At 40.1% G+C, this 20,361-nt stretch overlaps 1 protein-coding gene across 3 annotated transcripts in view; it reads left to right on the forward strand.

Moving 5' to 3' along the window:
- Positions 1 to 20,361, forward strand: part of thsd7ba (thrombospondin, type I, domain containing 7Ba) — a 908,760-nt gene that overhangs the window by 72,418 nt on the left and 815,981 nt on the right. For all 3 annotated transcript variants that reach the window (XM_072579697.1, XM_072579699.1, XM_072579698.1), the window contains exon 3: positions 8,900 to 9,074. In XM_072579697.1, the coding sequence (XP_072435798.1) occupies positions 8,933 to 9,074 (142 nt within the window). In that variant the 5' untranslated portion in view covers positions 8,900 to 8,932. The remainder of the gene's footprint in view (positions 1 to 8,899; positions 9,075 to 20,361) is intronic.

The following is a 20,361-nucleotide window of genomic DNA, read 5'->3' on the forward strand; positions in this document are numbered from 1 at the left end:
TCTTCCTGCCTGCTTCATGCTGATTGGTTGTCCTTTTAAAACAATGCTAGCTATTAGAAAATCCACCTGGAGGCAATGGGTAACTTTGATGATGCCTCTACTGAACTCGCCTCTCTGATTGCCAAAGCTCACTTGTCTGTCTAGCCCCATTGCTATTCTGACCTGGCCTTCAAGGGCATCTCAAAAAGAAGATGCCCGCTCCTTCTCCCTGAAGCCTCAACTGTAGATATTATTAACGGTGCTGTTGCTGAATGGGCTGAATGCTATTTTGATTGACTACATGCTGATAAAATGTTTTGGGCCAGCAGAGTGCTTTTTAGGTAAATGACTTTATTTTATAAATGAATACATTGACACATTTGGGGCATCCTGTGAACTTGAAGGCACATTAAATTTCATGTTATTTTTCACCTACGGTGCAAAAATGTCTCTGATTGCTGTGAGTCAGGATACATTTGAGTACAGTTACTATATATAACCACTAGGCACCTTTTTTCCTCGCCTTTATATGAACTCTAAAATTTCAGGTAATTTTAGGATTAAAGAGTTGCTAATTAAACATCAACATTAAACAATTTGAATGTATAATCCAATTAGTAACTCTTCACATCTGAAATTATTTTAATGATTATAAATAATATTTTGTCTTAAAGTTAGTCTACAATTCTCCATAAACCTTGATTCAAAGGTAATTAAATTCTTTGATGCTTAGGAAATGTGGGAGTCTTTTTCCCAAACCAGAGGTAGGTCTGCAGCCTGGACTCCTTGTGGCAGTAGACCTGAGCTTGGACTCTTAGCAGAAGTAGTGCCCAGAGTGGTGACTCCAAGTAGGCCCAGAGCCTGGACTCTTGGCAGTATTGACGAGGTGGTGGCAGCAGAGCTGGGGTCTCCTGGGACATCGATGTCATCGTTGCTGTCCCCAGAGTGGGACTCCTTGAGAACTGGAACACCTTGCAAAAGCCCTGAAGCATGCTTGAGATCCCAATTTGAACAGAAGATTAACTTATAAATGTAATTTCTTTTCATCCTTGTTGCAAATCAAAATGGTGCCGGACTGAGGTGACAAAACAGCTTTGCATTATATCTTCAAGATGTATGTGACAATAATCATTCATTCATTCATTCAATCTTTCATTCACTCATTCAAACAGCATAAATTTAAGGCCCAAAGCTCCTTGCCACTGAAAATGGGGAGCAAATTAGTTATCAAATGCCTGACTATCTCACTTTGGATTAACGTCAGTTCTCAACTCAAGTGTTAGTGTGAGTATCTTATTGGAACAAAACTTTGTCTGTCAGGGAGAGAAAGGATTGCCATCAAACTCATCATGCTTTGAATGTTCTCTTCCTGCCAGTATTTCTATGAAGTAGCAACAAAGACTCAGATAGTACTGCTAAGTTGAGGTAACTTGAGGAGAAGGTGTTATACAAGGTGGTCTGTAGCAAGGCAATCTGTAAAGAAGCAAATTTCATTCAACCCATTATCCCCAGTGAGAAGCAATCTTTTCTTGACTGTTACGATGTGGTTAATGAGTAAATGAGTGAGTGAAGGTTGTAGACTCCTTTAACTCTGGAGCCAATTTACACTTTACACAGGTTACAATTATACAATGTATACATTTTAATACAAACTATTAATATTGTTAGTTGGTTTAAACCAACAAACGTGCTGTGCACCAAGGCACAGATGGCATCAGGCTTCCCTTATACCTCACTGAAATTTTATGTCATAATAAATCTGATATATACTCAACACAAAAGTTGACTAATTTTTAAAATGCTACTACAGCATTCAAGTGATCCATGTTGTTAAAACTTTAGCTTACAATTACATGTTGCAAAATACATCTCTAGCATACTGTGCCAGCTGAACCAGTTTGAAGCAGTGGCAGTGGAATCTTTCTTTGAAATTCTGAAGTCTATTGCTTACCATTTTGTGCATTGATCAGGATAACTTTGAATTATCAATGCTATGCTTTATTCTGCTGTGAACACTTTCTTGAGACATTATTATTTAAGTTTTTTGTGGCATGCATAATAACATCCTCTCCAGGTATTCGTTTATAAGAAGTTGCATTACAACCGAAATACGATGGAAAGAAGGAGAATTGACAGACAGGAAAAGCAATACTATCATTATACTTTCTAACTATATCTGAAATCACGTACACTTATCTTGAGAAATCAAACAAAACTCATGTTGTTTTCCAATTAAATTTTGCATATCAAGCTGTTATTCTGATCAAAGTCCTTTCCCCTCAATTAAACTATACTTCCAGATTAATCAAATTTCTGACATAGATACCTATTTAAGGGTATTATCCCTCATTGCTCAAAGTCCCTTTGTACTATGTTCCCTTGCCCTACGATGAATTTGTGGCAAAAAATGTCATGATTGTATGGAACAAGAATATTAGGGGGAGAATTCAATCTAGTAATATGTGACTTCTTTGGCAAAACCCCTTTAACATCATTACATTATCACTGCAGGGTAAGAGCTATGATATTGAACCAACAACCTACAGGTCATATTTCCCATCCCATTAGGTTAAGGTGACATTGAAAGCTGCTAGTTTGTAATAAATACCTAACCATTTGCTGAAGCCTGTACTCCTACCTGATCTGGGATATTTGAGATTTGAAATGACAGCTGCTAGAAAGGGGGAACCTAGAGGCTATGTTTGTCAAAATTGCTTGTCTCTCCATATCTGACTGTAAAGAGTTTTCAGTATCTGCTGACCAATTAGCAAGAGCATTTTAGTTGCTTAGTCTCCCATCTGCTCATTTCTCCCTGCAATGCCCTTCATTTCCAAATCTAAGAAATGTGAATTGAGGTATCATTATCCATTTATCCTCTTTCATCTGATCTGGCAGGATTAGACCAATCAAAAATGGTCACTATTCCAGAATCATCTTTGAAAGCAAAGATAACTCCTGCTTATATTCTCCACTACCTGCTCTCTTCATTGGCAAGAAATGCTAATAACTTGAGACCTTCTTTGTCACGAAGATGTGAGAACATCCATTTATTATCTTCTGCACTGACTCCTTTTCATCAGAACATAGGTGCAAGAGTAGTCCATTGCCCCTGTTGGGCAAGCCCTTCCATTCTATTATATATTGGCTGAACATTTACCACTACCATTTTCCCACATTTTCTCTTATCTCATGATGCCTTTAGTCTCCAGAAGCCTATCAATTTCTGTCTTAAAGCTGCTCAATTGTGCATCCACTACCTTCTATGGTAGAGAATTCCAAAGGTTCACCATTCTGAGTGAAGAAATTCCTCCTCATCTTACTTGCTACCTCTTAACCTGAGATTATGTCTCTTGGTTCTAGACTTGGCACTTGGGGAAACATTAGATTCACATTTATCCAGTCATACCCATGTGAGAATATTATTAGTTTCAATGAGCTCTCTTCTCATCTGTTTTTGAAACTGTAGGGAACCTAGGCTCAATTTTCTCAATAGTCCTGTCATCCCAGGAATTTAGATTGGTGGCCTTTCCTCCATGGCAAGTATATCCTTCCTTAGAGAAGGAGACCAACACTGTACTCAATATTTCAGGTGTAGTCTCACCAAGGCTCTCTACAATTGCAACAAAACATTTTTACTTCTGACTCAAAACTCCCGTGCAATGAATACCAACATATTATTTGCCTTTCTTATTGATTTTTGGTGCTGTTCTCTCCTTGTACACAGCAATGCAGAGTCAAAGGAAACACATATATTTTGGCATCTTGCCCAGGAGTGACATAATCATCTATGAGGGCACAACCTGGAGGATTATGAGAAGGATGCCAGGCTGAAGTGTTCCTTTTTATAAGACTGTGTGCATTCACTTAATGTTGTCACAGATCTGCTGCAAGTTTAGGAAAAAATATGTCAGAAGTCAATCTAGACATTCTTCTTGTGATCATATGACTGCTGAGGAACTACTGCAGCTGAACGTGCAGCTAATTCCATCTGCAGCAATATTAAATATTGTTGCTGGCAGCTGCTGTAGAGCTTCCAGAGAGAGAAGCAGCAGGACAATAGCCACTACACTGAAGGAGAACTCTCAACCAGAACAACATTGACAAGCTTCATGCAGTTATTAGCAAAAGAGGACAATCAAGTTGAAGATGACTCAGGATGTCTCAAACCTTCATCTCCCACTTTACCAGCAGCTGGTCGAGGAACTGTGATCACAAGGATTCAGTGGTAATCCCATCTCCATATTCCCAATGGTGACAGCTCCCCTAATTGCTTTGCCAGAAGATTGCTCAGGAACTTACTGTGGACCTCTGTGGAATTTCCTAGTGTTCAACTCATAATTACACTTGAGATGTTACTGATGCTCTCTTCTTAAGAGCTCATCTATTCATATTGAACACCTTCATGCGGCCAATCAAGTAACGATGGCATTGGGACCTTTGGCCATTGCTGCTTTCTTGCAGGTTCAGGGTGTAATCAATTCCAATCAGAGTGCTCTACAATATCCAATAGACTTCATCAACAGAAAATGATTCCATTCCCTAATGTTCCAATCACTTGTGACCCCAACAGCAAATGATGTCGATTTGCAATAAATATCCAGGAAGCTGACTCAACCCACATCCTGGACTATTCACACTAGCAGCCCCTTTCAAAGGCTCTAAGATGTAACCAGGCAATGCCACACTGAGTTTAGGAAACTAGAGAGAACCATACAGCCTATGATGATTGAGTTGTGTTGACACTTTCACTGTCTCTGCTATTATTTCAAAGATGCAGTTGATATTTGACTCTTTGCTTGCAAATGCACCTTCCTGACAGGATTGAATTGTTCTTCAATTTAATTTATGCTCACAATAAAATGTTGATTTTTACTTTCAGCTGTGGCTTTGACATCTGTACAATGGTAAAATTTTTAATGCATGTACAAACCTTGCCGAGGACCAACGTGCTTTAAGCAGCTGTAATACAATTGACACTTCTATTGCATTGTACATATGGATATTTTCATTAAAATGGTTCTGAACCAAAGAGATATGAGTCACATAAGGAGTCCATCTCTGGTGAATACTATTTAGTCTTCAGTGTCCTTACAACTCATTGGCAATGTTGTGGAGACCATGGAATGCCAGGCATGAATCTTTTCCCGCCATTGCATTCTGCTCTGATGGTACAGACATGTAAGTTTCATATTGCTATGGTTTTGAGAACCCCAAACATAGGACAAATCTTTCATGACTGGAGTGTGTAGATACATTCTAGATTCTTTCCAGCATGCTTGCTCCAATGAAGCCTGCGTATGGTGTGCTGTGTGCCAGTTGTACATTCTGGGTTGCTGCTTGCAACTTAGTGCTATCCTCAGTGTGCCTGAGATCTCCAGCATTTTGACTGCAATTTCAAACCTAAAGTTGTTAGATTCCCTGATGGACTCATTGGAATTTAGAAGAATGAGAAGCAACCTTCCTGAAACGTACAAGATTCTGAGGCTGATTGACAGGTTAGATACATAAAACTGTTTCTCATTGTGGGAGAATCCAGGACTAGATGGCTTAATCTCAGAATAAGGACCAGTAGTTCAGACAGAGATGAGCCAGTTTTTTTTCTTCAGAGGGTCGTGAATTTGTGGAATTCTTGACACAAAGGGCTGTAAAAGCTGTATTCAAGGTTGAGATTGATGTATTTTTTCATCAGCAAGGGAATCAAGGGAAATGTGGAAAAGGCAGCAAGTAGAGTTAAGAATGATCAAATGATTCATCAACTCATTGAACAGCAGAGCAAGCTCAAAGGATCAAATGGCTTCTTTCTGCTTCTCTGTCTCATGATCTTAGAAACCTATCACCAATCATCAATTTTGCTGATTATGAGACAGATAGTAAGGTGCGATGTTTGAAGTGCAACACATAATGTTGTTGGCTGAAAATGCTCTACATCTTTCATTTCAGATAACTTTATCTGGTCCTATTGGGACAATAGAGCTGCAGCAGACATTGGAACAGTGCAAGTGAATATATTTAACCAAAGTTCAGATTATGTGCAATGATTGAACAGCTATCTCATCGATCTGCCCTCAGCAGGATTTTTTCTTTCACCTCCCATGGTGTCTATGTGCAGGCTTGGCCTCTGCAGCAGGGACAAAGGAAGCATGCTGATTTGTACATCCTGCTAGCTTTGGCTGGTGCCTTCTGGGGTCTTTTGGCTGAAAGGGCCAGGCATGCTGACAGGTACAGGCACACCCTCTTGGCCTGAGTTACAGAGACAATGGAGTCATGGGCAAGGATGATTTAGAGGAGCAGGGTGCCCTGGTGTTCCTGAGATGAAGCTTCTGATGCTGGCACATAGATCTTGGCCCAGGCTGGATAGATCTGGTGGGGTGGCCTCCAGAAGCAGTCAGCCAGGAAGAGGATGGACTTTATTTCAATCCCATCACTAGCAGTTTATAAAGGGCAGTATCAGCAAACCTTGGAGCCATCTTGGACTTTTTGTACCTATTTCTGAGGTGAGGGGTATTTCCTGGCTTGCAACATCTGAAATGGTATCCTGCTGGCCTTTTAATATGAAGCCCGGTCATTTGACTCCAGAAAATCCTGCCTGCAGCAAGAATCTCCAGCCTCGCTCAGCATGCAATTCTCTGAGTACCTTAACCAAACATTGTTCTTGTTGAGATAATGAGCTGAGAAGCACGAGATCACGTGAGATAACTTACCTCAGACATTACCATAGTTGACACCATCGAACATACTCAACACCATACTTCATCTTCAAAACAGATTTAGTAGAGCCATACAACCATATAAATGATACAGCACAGCATGGGCCAGTCAGCCCATCTTCTCCATGATGAGCTTTTCCATGTTTGGTGTAAAAACGTCATGCACCCAGCAATTAGAAATATGTGACAAGAGTTGATGATGATGCACGATCATTTAAAGTGGTCATTTCTCCTTCATAACTGACCAAGATTCCCATCTGCAGCATAAAATCATTCTGAAAGTGTTAGACTCTCCTCTAAATTTCCACATTAAACTACAATTGTCCAATGTAGCTTCCAATTCTTCATTCAAACCATGGGTGAATTAGTGCTGTTTCAATGTTGTTCATCTATTTCAAACTTCAGTCAGTAATTTTCCACCACACTGGGTGCTACAAATATCTCTGGATTAGCTTCATCCCATACTGTGGTGGCTTTGCCTGGTACACCTTCCAGGACTGCTCAGGTAATTAAGTGGTCAGTCTATCAACTCACTGACTCGTTCTAAGTTGTTCTTCCGATAGTTAAAAACCGAGTTAATCTGATGAAATGTATCAGAAATCATAACTTCTTGTGCTAGTTTTTCATGTTAAAAGATAATGAACTCTGGCATTATAGATCAGTGTCAGCTTCTTCCAATTTGCAAGTAAGGTCATACCACTTAAAATCATCTGAATCTCCATGGTTGAGTATTAGAACCCAAACATAAAATGCAGATAAGTGTTTCATGCTGCTTAATAGACAATGAACAGGTAAGAATATATAAAAGTCTGGAGGTCAAAAAGAGGCTAAAGTACATCCCAACAGTCTCCCACCACCTGTTAGCTTAAATTATATAATAACAACAGGATTATTGATTAATTAGAGCACTCAATCACTGTAATATAATCCACCATAGACCTTGACATGATCCTTTATCAGTGGAGAGTTTGGAGAAACATAGCTCCAAAAATCTAACATATTCCTCACAAGTATGTTGAATGTTCACGTCTTGTTTCAAATTGTTGCTCTACTGTATCAGCAATTTGATATCTGAAATATATAATTCATGTTTAAATGAATCAATAATAATGTCATACATCATCTTCTGTAGGATCCTGATCTGTCGTTTAACCATTTACTTACTGAAATAATGAGGATTTTCCTCATTCAGGTCACATGCCTCCTTTTCTCATCTTTTGGACAAGGTGATATAACTAGTCATGGTCTGTCATTTACTGTATCTGTCGCTCCTGATGCAGTCTCCTCTACATTGGGGGAGGTAGGGCGCCTACTTGAAGAGTGCTTCTGAGACCATCTCCAGGACACCTGCAGCAGCTAACTCCATTGCCCCATGGCCGAATATTTCAACTCACCCTCCCACTTTGCCGAGGACATGCAGGTCCTGGGCCTCCTCCATCATGACTCCCTAACTACCTGAATTCTGGAGGAAGAACGCCTCATCTTCCACCTCGGGACCCTCCAACCCCACAGCAACAATGTGGATTTCACCAATTTCCTCATTCCCTCTCCCCCCCAACTTATCCCAGTTCCAACCTTCCAACTGCTCTCATGACCTGTCCTACCTGTCCAAATTCCTTCCCACCTGTCCTCTCCACATTCCTCTCCAACCTATCACCATTACCCCCACCTCCATCTCCCTATCGCACTCTCAGCCACCTTTTGCTCGGTCCCACCCCCTTCCATTTATCTCACCACCCCCTCAGTTCACAGTCTCATTCCTGATGAAGGGCTTTTGCCTGAAACATCAATTCTCCTGCTCCTCGAATGTTACCTGACTTGCTGTGCTTTTCCAGCACCACACTCTTAATGCATGGTCTATATTATACAACCTTTGTAACCCGAAGGAGAGTAATCATATCACTTTTATCTTGCTCAATAAATGATGGCCAACTTACAAAATTTTACCTCACAATATTACATTGATTTGATCTTTGTCATTGCTCCCTTCTGTATATAGATAGCAGAATTTAGACAAAAAATTTGGAGTCTGTCTGAGAAGGGAATTAGAGTTTGCAAGACTGGATGAGTTAATGATAGTCAAATGATGACCTTCTTGTTATCTTGTCTGGACTTCCCTTTAAGATTTCTTCTGAACAGAAATGAGTTTATTTAATGCACTGGAAAACCAAGGTAAAAGATGTGAATCATTAAGCATGTTGTTTGGTCTCTAGAAACTGAAGTGGTAAGACGAAATTCTCTGGACTATGAGCTTGAGAGATGAGTTTGACCTGGCGGGATGGATGCGGCAGAATTTGAGAACATCCGTGATGTTTTGGATCTTCATTTTTCTGCAAACACAAGCTAATACTGAGGCACCTAAAGAAGCACGGTACATCTGGACAACAGGTAAAATTTGAAAACTACCCAAAGTATAGAGCCTAATACGTTCCATTCGCTTTAATATGGGCATACTTCATAATGCTTTGACTAGTTTATTTATATACATGCCTTATGACTCCAAATGCTACCTCTGTGATGAAATGTTGCAATCAACTGAAATAAACACAACTGTTTCTGATATTAACAGCATTTCATTGACACCACATGCTGCATTTATTTATTAATACAGAATTTTTGAAATTAATAAAAACAAATTGTTTATATTTCCATGGTAAAGGCTTTGGTAGTTATGTTGGGTTTTTAAACCCTTGTAATGAGTTTATTAACTGAAGAACTATTCAAAATTCCATGTGTTAATTGATAGTGAATGACAACCAGTGGGATTGGTCTTCTGACAACCAATCAATGGTGAATGCAATAGTCTATTTTGGGATTTCTTTGCATCCACTACCTCTCAGACAGGAGGTTTAGTTTCAAGTACACACGTGTTCTTGCATTGTGTAATAACAACAATGAAGAGGTTAATTAGAAAATATCTATTTTGAGATTACCGGTGACAAGTCTGCTTGTTCAAGATATATTGTAATTTAAGTTTATGATCTGGGCATCTGCTTGTAAATAAATTCATTTTTTAAGTTGTGAAAATTATTTCTTGTTTTTGTCCAGGTTCTTTTCAATGACGAGAGGTGCTGATGATGATCTATGTTGTAGCTTTAATGTATAAAATAGTCAAAGGTATTTTACAGCCAATAGTCATGAGGAAATGGGTTACATCACTGAAAACTCAGAATAAGATGATGTAAAATAAGTTTATGTTTTAAGAAAACTTACAAAGTCATGAGGAAAAGGAGATGAGGGATTCCAGAATGGGCTTGAGAACAGATGATACTGCCATGCGTTATAAACCAAATGAGGTTAGGGCTCTCTTATGGTGCAGTGGTAGTGTCACCACCCATTGACCTCTAGGATCAAAGTTCAAGTCCCTCCTGCTCCAGAAGTGTACGTAACATCAAGTGTAACTGCAATTATATATTGAAAAAGACCTGGATTGTTTATTAAGTCTCTTATCTTTTAGAATGACCATGTTAGTCTCAGTTCTTTCATATCAGAGTGGTGCTGGAAAAGCATAGCAGGTCAGGCAGCATCTGAGGAGCAGAAAAATTGATGTTGCGGGCAAAAGCCCTTCATGAGGAATAGAGGCAGGAAGCCTCCAGGGTGGAGAGATAAATGGGGGTGTGGGGGGCTGGGCAGAAGTTAGCAAAGAGTACAATAAGTGAATGGGGGGGGGATGGAGGTGATAGGTCAGAGGGGAGGGTGGCGGAAGGTAGCAACGAGTACAATAGGTGAATAGGGGTGGGGATAAAGGTGATAGGTCAGAGAGGAGGGTGGGGCGGATAGGTGGGAAGGGAAATAGGCAGGTAAGACAGGTCATGGGGACAGTGCTGAGCTGGAAGGTTGGAACTGGGGTAGGGTGGGGAGGGGCAATGAGGAAACTAGTGGAATCCATATTGATGCCCTGGGGTTGAAGTGTTCTGAGGCAGAAGATTAGGCGTTCTTCCCCCAGGTGTCGGGTGGTGAGGGAGTGGCTGTGGAGGAGGCCCAGGACCTGCATGTCCTCGGCAGAGTGGGAGGGGGAGTTGAAATGTTGGGCCATGGGGTGGTGGGGTTGATTGGTGCAGGTGTCCCAGACATGTTCCCTGAAGGGCTCTGCGAGGAGGCATCCAGTCTCCCCAATGTAGAGGAGACCGCATCAGGAGCAACGGATGCAATAAATGATATTGGTGGATGTGCAGGTGAAACTTTGATGGATGTGGAAGGCTCCGTTGGGGCCTTGGATGGTGTTGATTTGCAATTCCAAATTGCAAAACCTGTGCCCACACGTCCTCCCTCACCACCATCCAAGGCCCTATCTTTTATGAGAGCAATGGTGACAACCCTTCCCAGATAATTTTTATTGGCCTGTTCAGATATGCAATGATATGCCTCTGGAGCAGCTGGGACTTTAACCTGTGCCCTCTGATCTAGATATAGGAATATTGCTACTGCAAAACAAGATCCCTGTGAGTTTCTTTTCTATATTTCCACAATCTGGGGAGGGACTAAATTTGAATAAATATATTACTTAAAATTCAATTACTTTCCAATTTAGCAACCTGATCAATATGCATGCTGCTTTTATTACAACTAACGATGTTGGAGATCCATTATCTTACAAAGAAACATACTATTGTGTCAGGCCACATTTTAAAAATCTGAGTGTGTGGTTACATGAAATGATCAGTGTAATGAAATAGATGGAAAGAGACTGCTTGTGGAATCTTGTGAAAGCAAATGATTAATGTAAAATGTCATAGATTTTCTGCAGAATTATGAAGGCTGAGGGATTATACGTTAATGAGCATGTATTGAGGCATAGTAGAGTTTGAAGTTTCTGTTTTGCTGTGAAAGCTTGTTTTTATTATGAATGTGGTTGGATCAATAATTTCTTGTTTCTCAAGGGAACTGAGAACAAAGATTTATTGGAAACAGTAAATCATTCATTCACATTTTTTACATCATAGTTTAATTATTGGCTGTGAAATAGTTCTGAGCAGTTTTTCTTTGTTGAAGTTGTCTTCTCACATGAAGGGATTTGCAGCAAAGTGTGTATGTTTCCACAAGTATCAGATATAACTTGTTTTGATGTCAAAATTGTATTCATGGATGAATATGACAATGTCAGGCTTATAAACCTGGTATATCGAGTGATTCTCTGCTATTCTTGTATATGATTAATAGCTTGGCTTGTTGCTTATCTGTGACATCAAAGTAAACTGATATGCCTCTCAAATAATGAAATCCAGTTTCAAAGCACTACAGAGCTAGGTGCCTGGTTGCGTGGAATTGTTGTTGAAATTAGAATGTAATGAAACTTTGCTTTTGCACATCTTAAAACCAGACTCCCTCTGTGATCAGCACTTTCATTTTGCTCTCAGCAGTGTGACAATGATTACAGCTTCAGATGTTGCTGATGTGATAAAGAGATTGATTAATTTTACTTGAAAGGGCATATGCTCAAACAGATTCAGATCTTAACACCAAGGTAGAAGAATCAGACTCCCAGTGGTGTTATGAAGCTTCATATATGTTGACTTTCAGTGAATGATAAAAAGGTTACCAACATTTTTATGAAGCTATTGACAATGTAACCAAACATTTTTTTTCACATTCCCTGAAGATGGAATTGCTTTTATTACATATGGGTCTAGAGATTTATAAAATGGAAAACTGTTTTTAAAACTCAAACAGCAAATCGGTAATTTGCCATTTTGAGCTCTTGGAAACCAAAGGGAGATCATTGAATCAACTGAACTAAAATGTCAATTTTTCACAAAGCAGATATACAAATAATGAGGAGAACAGAAATGATTACACCAGCACTGATTATGCAAGGTATTCCAATAATGTATTTGTATTGGATGTACAACACAATCTTGCCATTGTATCAACTGGGTTCATGCTGGTAAGCCACATGACTCTTCTCCTGCTATAATAAGCTCTTTCCATCTGTTCTTCCATCTCTTGATTCACTTTTCCCTTACATGCATCAAGCCTACCCTTAAATAAATCAATGCTATTGACTTCAACTACTTCACAGAATCCCTACAGTGTGGAAACAGGCCATTTGGCCCAACAAGTCCACACCGACCTTCCGAAGAGTAACCCACCCAGACTCATTCCCCTACCCTATTACTCTACATTTACCCCTGACAAACGTACCTAACCGACACATCCTTGAACACTCTGGGTAATTTAGCATGGCAAATTCACCTAACCTGCATATCTTTGGATTGTGGGAGGAAACCAGAGCACCCAGAGGAAACCCACACAAACATGGGGAGAATGTGCAAACTTCACATAGACAGTTGCCCGAGGCTAGAAGTGAACTTGAGTCCTTGGCGCTGTGAGGCAGCACTGCTAACCACTGAACCACCATGGCACCCTTTACTTGCGGCAGTCAGTTCCATGTTTCCACCACACTCTAAAGAAAGACTTCCGAAATTCTTTATCATTTGTTTAAGCAATTGTTTTTTCACATTCTGCCATGTTCTGAGCTTACTAACTAGTGGACATGTTTTCTTCTTGTCCTCCCTCTTGAACCTTTTCCAGAATTTTTAAATACACTGTTGATTAATTGTTTATTTTGTCTTTTCTCTAAGTGCCTTGCCTACTCAATCATTATGTTGGCAACCTCTCAATATTGGTAACATGTGGCATGTCATTTATGCACTCGCTAATGCTTCAATAATATTTTTGTAAAATAGAAATTCATGCAGTGCTTCCACGTATGATTTAATCTAAGTTCTATGCAAGATGGCATTGTACTTTTTTGGCACTGCACTTGTTGCATCACTGATGTAAAAGCAATGGTTCAGAAACCTGAAATACTACAAGCACTTTTAGCCTTAAATTCCAAAATACGTTTTTTAAAAGAGGTTGATGCAAGCAAAGATGGCTACAGATGTAAATTAAGTGGCTGTTTGGAGAGAGTATGTCACATCTACATGATGTAAAGGGAACTTCAAACAACCTCCAAATGTGAGGTGGGGGAGAGTGGGGCAAGATGTAGTCATGAGGTCACAGTTCAAAGATTATAAATGACTGTGGCACCCTGCTCACCAGTAAGTCACCCTCTCCAAATTATATCCCACACATGGTGTTTTTCCCTTTTGAACAATACATAGGGACAAGGGTTTAAAAAGCTATTTACTAGTCTACAGGCATATACTAGTGAGATGAATGTTCATATGTACCAGCTTGAGTTGAAATGTTGGCATGCTGTGAAGGTCGTACTCAAAGCGTTGTGCCCTGGGTACCCCTCTGAGTTAAAGACTACAGACTGCAGCAAGCTGAATAAAAGGAAACCAGAAAAAACAGGATTCTCTCTTATCCTGAATACTGAAATGTAATCATGATTAAAATGAATAGAATGATAGAACTTCAACTAATTGACTGTTTAATTACCAAGGTCAGAGCTACTTTTACGTTTGCAGCCATTGCAAGGTATGCTCAATTATTTGCAATATGCGAGAAAAGAGTAATGTTTATTTTTAACTTGCTGTACTCACTTCTTGTTTCTAATCTGCATATATGTGCTGTGTTACTAATTCTTCTTGCATTTATTAAGTAATAAACTCACTCTTTGTTAACTCACGAGAGCTTGGTTAATTTGGCTCCTTTTAAACCAACAATGCATTTGGGTCTGGGAGAAAGGTATCCATAAGGGAAGAGATCACTTTCTAAATTAACCTTGTTGCAACCAACCAAAAGGTTGAGTGAATTAAGGGGAGACATTCCATTCCTCCTAACCCAAAGGCTTAATGGTTTGGGGAATGCTGTAATGAACTGAGGTTGAATTTGCCTGGGATCTGGTTTCAACATTGGCTAGGCTTAATCATTACTCATTTCTAATTGCCCTTGAGAAGACAGTGGAGAGGTCCTTTCTTGAACTGCTTCAGTTCTTATGTCTAATATTGTTGGGGAGGTACCATTTTTATTTTATATTCCTTTAAAAATGAACATCAATTCTTCATTTGTTGAAGGAACTTCATTTAGAGTTTATAAATGGAATAAAGTTCAGTCAAATTCTACAAAAAGGTATTCAAGTGCCTCAAGTGGAATTGAATGGAAGGATGGATAGGAAATAATTAACATTGTAAATGGCTAATATTTGGAAATTTATACTCAGTGGTTAAACTAACACACAGTGAACATCAATAATATATCCTGGGTGCTTTGGGATTTGTATGGCACATTATAACTTCTCAGTTTAAGGGGCTGAAAATCAGTTCATTATTTGAGACAAATAGACTATAACTCTGGGTCTTTAAAAGAAAAAGGAGAAGAGATCTATATTGTATTTGTGTTAATTTTGAAGGAGCAAGTAATTGCTGGGAAGATTCAACATGCTAGAAATATACAAGTATTTTTTATGAATTCCAAAAAAAAAGTGACCATCTCAACTGGGAGTAAGAGGATTCTGTTCATAACTTGTCCTGAAGTATAATGAGGGAAAAATTTCCTGAGAAATTGTATATATGTTTATGCCCTATTTTAGACTTTGGTCATCGATGGCATTCTTGCTTCTCGGTGATTGGTGCATTCCAGCCTCAATTCAGAAAATGAACCATATTATGTTGAAGAGCACTTCAGTGCTGTACAGAGGGAGTGAGATTCAGCCATTGCAAGTGTCCTTTCAATAATTCATTAAACATTGATCCTCATGATGGATGCAGAAATTCCAAGAGCAAGGGCAGAGTGTCTTTTTTCTCCCCCCAGGGTCCTGGCTAATATTTACTCTTCAACCAAGACCAAAGTTAGATAATTTAATCATTTATTATATCCCTCTTTGAAGGCCTTTGCTGTGCACAACTTGACTGCTGTGTTCCCTACATGACAACTTTATATTGTCATACATTTTGGCAACTGCTGAAATCCTGAAATGTGGAAGTGCAATTTCTTTTCTCCTGTTGTGATGAACAACTGTGAAGAGAAGTTTCTAAAGCTTTATCTATTTTAGTTTGAATGTCAAAATGTCACATACATTTGGCTGCTCCATGGTGTCAAGGCTTTTTCAGCAAATTTCCTTCTCTTCAAGCAGTTCACAAGTTGAGGCTAATGTATTTACTGGATGGAATCTTCTCAGTCACTGAATGCGGAGCATGGCAAGAAATTTGGGAAAAATTACAAAAATTGGCTAGCGAGAAGCTTTTTGGTGTTGGGAGTAACAAGTCCTATTTTCCAACGAAATGTTGAACAGCGAGATGTGATTGTTGCAAGTGAGAGGTGAGAGATCTATTTGCATTTGTTAACATCTCTGTTGTCTAATGACTCATCAATATGCAATTTTCTATTCCACCATCCACTGGACAGAGACTCGATTGTGACAATTCCCAATATGAAAGTCAAAGTGGATACCTGGCAATTCTAGCTTGCTGCTTGCTTCTCTAGGGTCCTCCATCTTGGAAACTAGGCACCAAACCTCGGGCCAGAATCCCTGGGCAGTAATTGCAACCCTATCAAAGGACATTGGCATCTGACATGTACCAGTCTCATTGCATCATCATAGCCAATCCCTGATCCACTTCCAGCACAGTTCTCCACTTCAAGAATGCACCTTAGAATGCACTGGCATTCATTGCAATGCTGTTTCCAGAAGCCTTTACACATAGAGATAGGCAACTATCACACAAGTTTGAGCGGGATGACTCTTCCGGGTCCTTGCTTGCTCTCCTGGTGTTCAATCACTTTGTGCCTACTTTGCTCTCAACATTCCTACCTTGCCTTTCTGCACTTTAACTCCTCAATCAAAGCTTAAAAGCTCACAGTTGTTTTACCTTGACTTGCCTTTTAGTACAGACAGAAGCCAGGCAGCTTGTTAAGCTCGTGAGTCAGCCAATGGGGTGGATATGCTGCTGTAAGTCACTGTACTATGTGAATCTCCCACCTGTACCCACATGTGCCAGCAGCCTATGTGCCAGACACATTGCATGTACATCAACCAAATAGCCATGTCTTGAAGTCAAAAGAGAATGGTCCTCAGTCAAGTCAATGGAAGACATCTTTCACTCAAGAGCTCCTGGCACAATAATTCAAAACAGTTTCCAGTATCAGTGCAGGACCTAGGACATGGTCAATCTGCTGATATTGGCAGTCAGTGTCAGGGGGTCTCCACAGTCTGGGTAGCAGACCATAGGTAGACCTGCAGGTTCAGTGCAACCAGTCTGGGGTATTATGGGATGTTTGTCGGTGAGTTGTACTGAGATCAGTTAGGGATCTGGTCACTCATATTTGGGGCTATCTGTCTAAATTGCTCAAATGTATGGACCATGGTCATTCCTAAGTATCCATCCACTCAAATCCAGGACAGATATGAAAGGCCACTGCTCTGGGAGGGAAGCTGGGCAGATTAATTGTGGGAATTGGAGGCAGCTTGCTGGATTGAAGAGAGGGTGACAAGTGTGAACAGGACAACTCAGTATAAATTTGGGAGATGATAGAGCATTGAACGGAAAGGAGTATTGCAAAAGGGTTGTGGCCATCAATCAATAGCCCCCTGACTTCCATGTGGGGACAATGCACTACTGTATCTGGCATGTTGACTCGATATGCTAGGATGGGGTGGGGCTTGTGGAATTTGTAAAAGTTGGATGATGAAGATAAAGATAGATGGGTGCTTTTGATGTTGGAAAAGTTCAAAGCCAATAGGATTGACTGGGCAAGCTACGACAAAGAAAATGTATACATTGGGGATTTATTATGGGATGAGGCTGAGCCTGCCATTCACTGTGTGAAGAGTGACCACAGTTTCTGTTAATTGTGCTGCATGTAATCAGGGCGTAGTGGAGTTGAAAATCGCTGCAACCACATAGAGTTAACCACCCTCCTCCTTTTCAGGTATGAATGGAAGGTTAGTACAGTGGAGACTAAAGTTGACATTTTCATCCCCAGTTGATTCTACTCATGTGGTATTTTAAAGGAGCAAAATGTATATACAGGAAAATTAGCTGTAAGAACTGTGTTAAAACATATTGCTGAAATCTTAATGAAGCGTTTAAATGCTTTTACATCAGTGGACATATTTCAACACATTGCTGACAGTTCTACAATTGTCATTAAATACTCCATCTTCCGTACCTTTTCAAATAATGCCAAACAGTGAAAGACAGGAGAGGCGCCAACCAAAATACAGGGGCAGATAAATCAAAAGCACTCAAAAGGAGGATGTACAGGTTAGAACATAAACATATTCATGAAGGTTGTTGTCTTGAACAGGGTATCTCCCATGGACTTCTCGAACAGTGTACACAATATTAATTTACACAGGCCTCCTAGCATGTATCAGGAAAGGACCACACAGCATGAGTCTGCAGTCAGTGAACCAGGTTGCAACTTTATTTGAAGACAACAAAGGTTAAGAGTTAAACTTTACATGTTTAACAACTTTATTTCTAACTATTGAATTGGTTAGAAACTTAAAATACTTCCCAAATACTTGTAACTTTTGTTGGTATGTTGAATTGCTCTGCTTCACAGATTGATTCTTTGGTCGGACGGCGAGCTGCTCTGGCCACTGCTGTATCCTGACATACATTGAGGTAGACTCGGGAGTTGGGTACCCTGAGTCCTACTAGGCTGGGTTCTTATACTCTCCTGGCTACCTTCTGGAACTTTCCAAGGACTTGATTAATCAGCAGTTTCAAATTTATTGGCTTTATCACCTTGAAATGCTGGTATTAGCTCTCGATGGCTTGCTTAACTGTGACCTCTTTGATGTCTCTGCTCTTGGGCCTGGAAGTATGGTTTCATCCCAAAATATGCACCTGGTCTTTTGTCTTTCTGAAGCATGTCTGCCTTGTGCATCTAGTGTTGTTTGTTTGTCAGGAAGAATTGAATTGCCTTTCACACTTCCTGATGTGTTCAGGTGTCTCTTTAGTTCCAGTTGTCTGGGCTTGCATCTTGCAAGGACTTGTCTCTCAGTAGGACAGTCTCTTGAGTCTGTTTTGGCTCAGGCATTCCCATCATTCTTTGCTTTTTGGCCACTTTCATGTCCTGTTTATTTCAGTTGCTGGACCTTTATTTCTGGCCTCCCTTAATGATTTTTATTTCACTTAAGCTGTTGCATGCTGCTGCAACGTGTGATCTAGCTGCCATCTAAGAGACAGTGGGATAGATTTCCAACTGTATACGAGTTTCTCTTTTCCAAAAAAAAGGCAGACAACAACTAATTCTGTGAACAGAAAAGTGTGTGCAGATTAAATGCTTTGTGAGAGAGGGCCCTTCCAGCTTGAGTGATATGAGGCCTTTGATAGAGCAACAGCTTACACTTAAGCTAAAACACATCTATGAACATTGCATGCTCTGTGAACCTTAGGCATCAAGCTCCTGGGTCGATTCCAAAGCTTCACCCTAAGCACTCTTGACCGCATCATGCAGCATCAGCAATCAATGTCATTCATGGTTTGGAAAGATTCACCTTAGTTGTCAAAGCAGCATTGACCTTCCAAAGTCCCATAGCCTGTTCATATTGCAGGAGCTGCTCACTTCACAGACTGGACCAGAGGACCTTATGTAATGCTAAAAATGACTTAACGTTTTGTACTTTGTGTTGTGTTGTGACTAGACAGACATTTTCTCACTGAGCTAAAGATGAAAATTGTACTTATTAACAAATGTCATGAAGTATTTAAAGTGAAGGGTCTCCTATGCTACTTATGAGCTCTCAGATCTTCTTTCTTTCTCTCCCACTATGTCTTGATGCAATCTATGTCTTGGTCTGCACTGGGGGTGGAGGTGAGTCTATCCTGCAGTGGAGCTGGTTGACCTTGGAGTTTTGGTTGGGTGTTCATGTAGCAATTGGTGTCTGGAGAGTGAAGATGGGAGAACATAGTAAGGTGTTCTAAGGTGTGGGTAGGCAGCTCAGAGGACATGGTGGGTGGGTGTTCAGAGTGATTTGAGGAAAGATTTTGCACGTAATCATGAGAGTAGTAGAGCACGATCCTTGGTGAGAAATGTGTGCAATATCAGAGATTGAGTGAGTGTGAGGTGGTGTGAGGAGATGGTGCTGCTTCCCCTGGCAGAGTGGAGAAGGCCATTGTAGATTAAGTAAGTGCTATGCATTTGTCTGGACTCTTGAGACAGTAATGATATAGATGGAGGCCAGGCTGACAGCATCAGGTATCATGTCCTCCTCTGACAATCCCAAGGGAAGAGGACATCCTGCCTTTGCACTGCTCCATTCACAAGGACTTCCAGGTCCCTGAATGCAAGGAGTCATATAGTGTGGGTCTGGACTGATAGTACTTGACAAGGTGCAGAATGACCTTTGAAATATGGCACTGATGCCAGGAATCCTGGGATGTCTTGGCAGTAGTGAGTATTGAATATAGGATCAATGGGGTACCATAGGGACTTGATCCATAGTTAATGAATCCATTTTGGGATGATAGTGCAAGAAAATGTGCTAAACCTCATGGAGATAAACCCTCCATGAAACTCAACAAAAGTGACACTTAACTGATATCTAGTATGATTCAGTTCTCTGTAAATTATGTTCCATTTCCCATTATGGACTTCTGATCCTTTCTAATGTCATGAGAAAGTCAGCAATACTATATTTACTCTTCAAACCTTTGGAAAAGATGTGCGGAGAGTACAGCTTTGTGCATGTAGTCCCAGACCAGCAAAGTACAATAACCAAAGCATAAATAATATATAATGCTCATGTTTAATATTTATCACAGATTTTCAAAAC

This window comes from Chiloscyllium punctatum, chromosome 10, assembly GCF_047496795.1.
Source record: "Chiloscyllium punctatum isolate Juve2018m chromosome 10, sChiPun1.3, whole genome shotgun sequence".
NCBI lineage: Eukaryota > Metazoa > Chordata > Chondrichthyes > Orectolobiformes > Hemiscylliidae > Chiloscyllium > Chiloscyllium punctatum.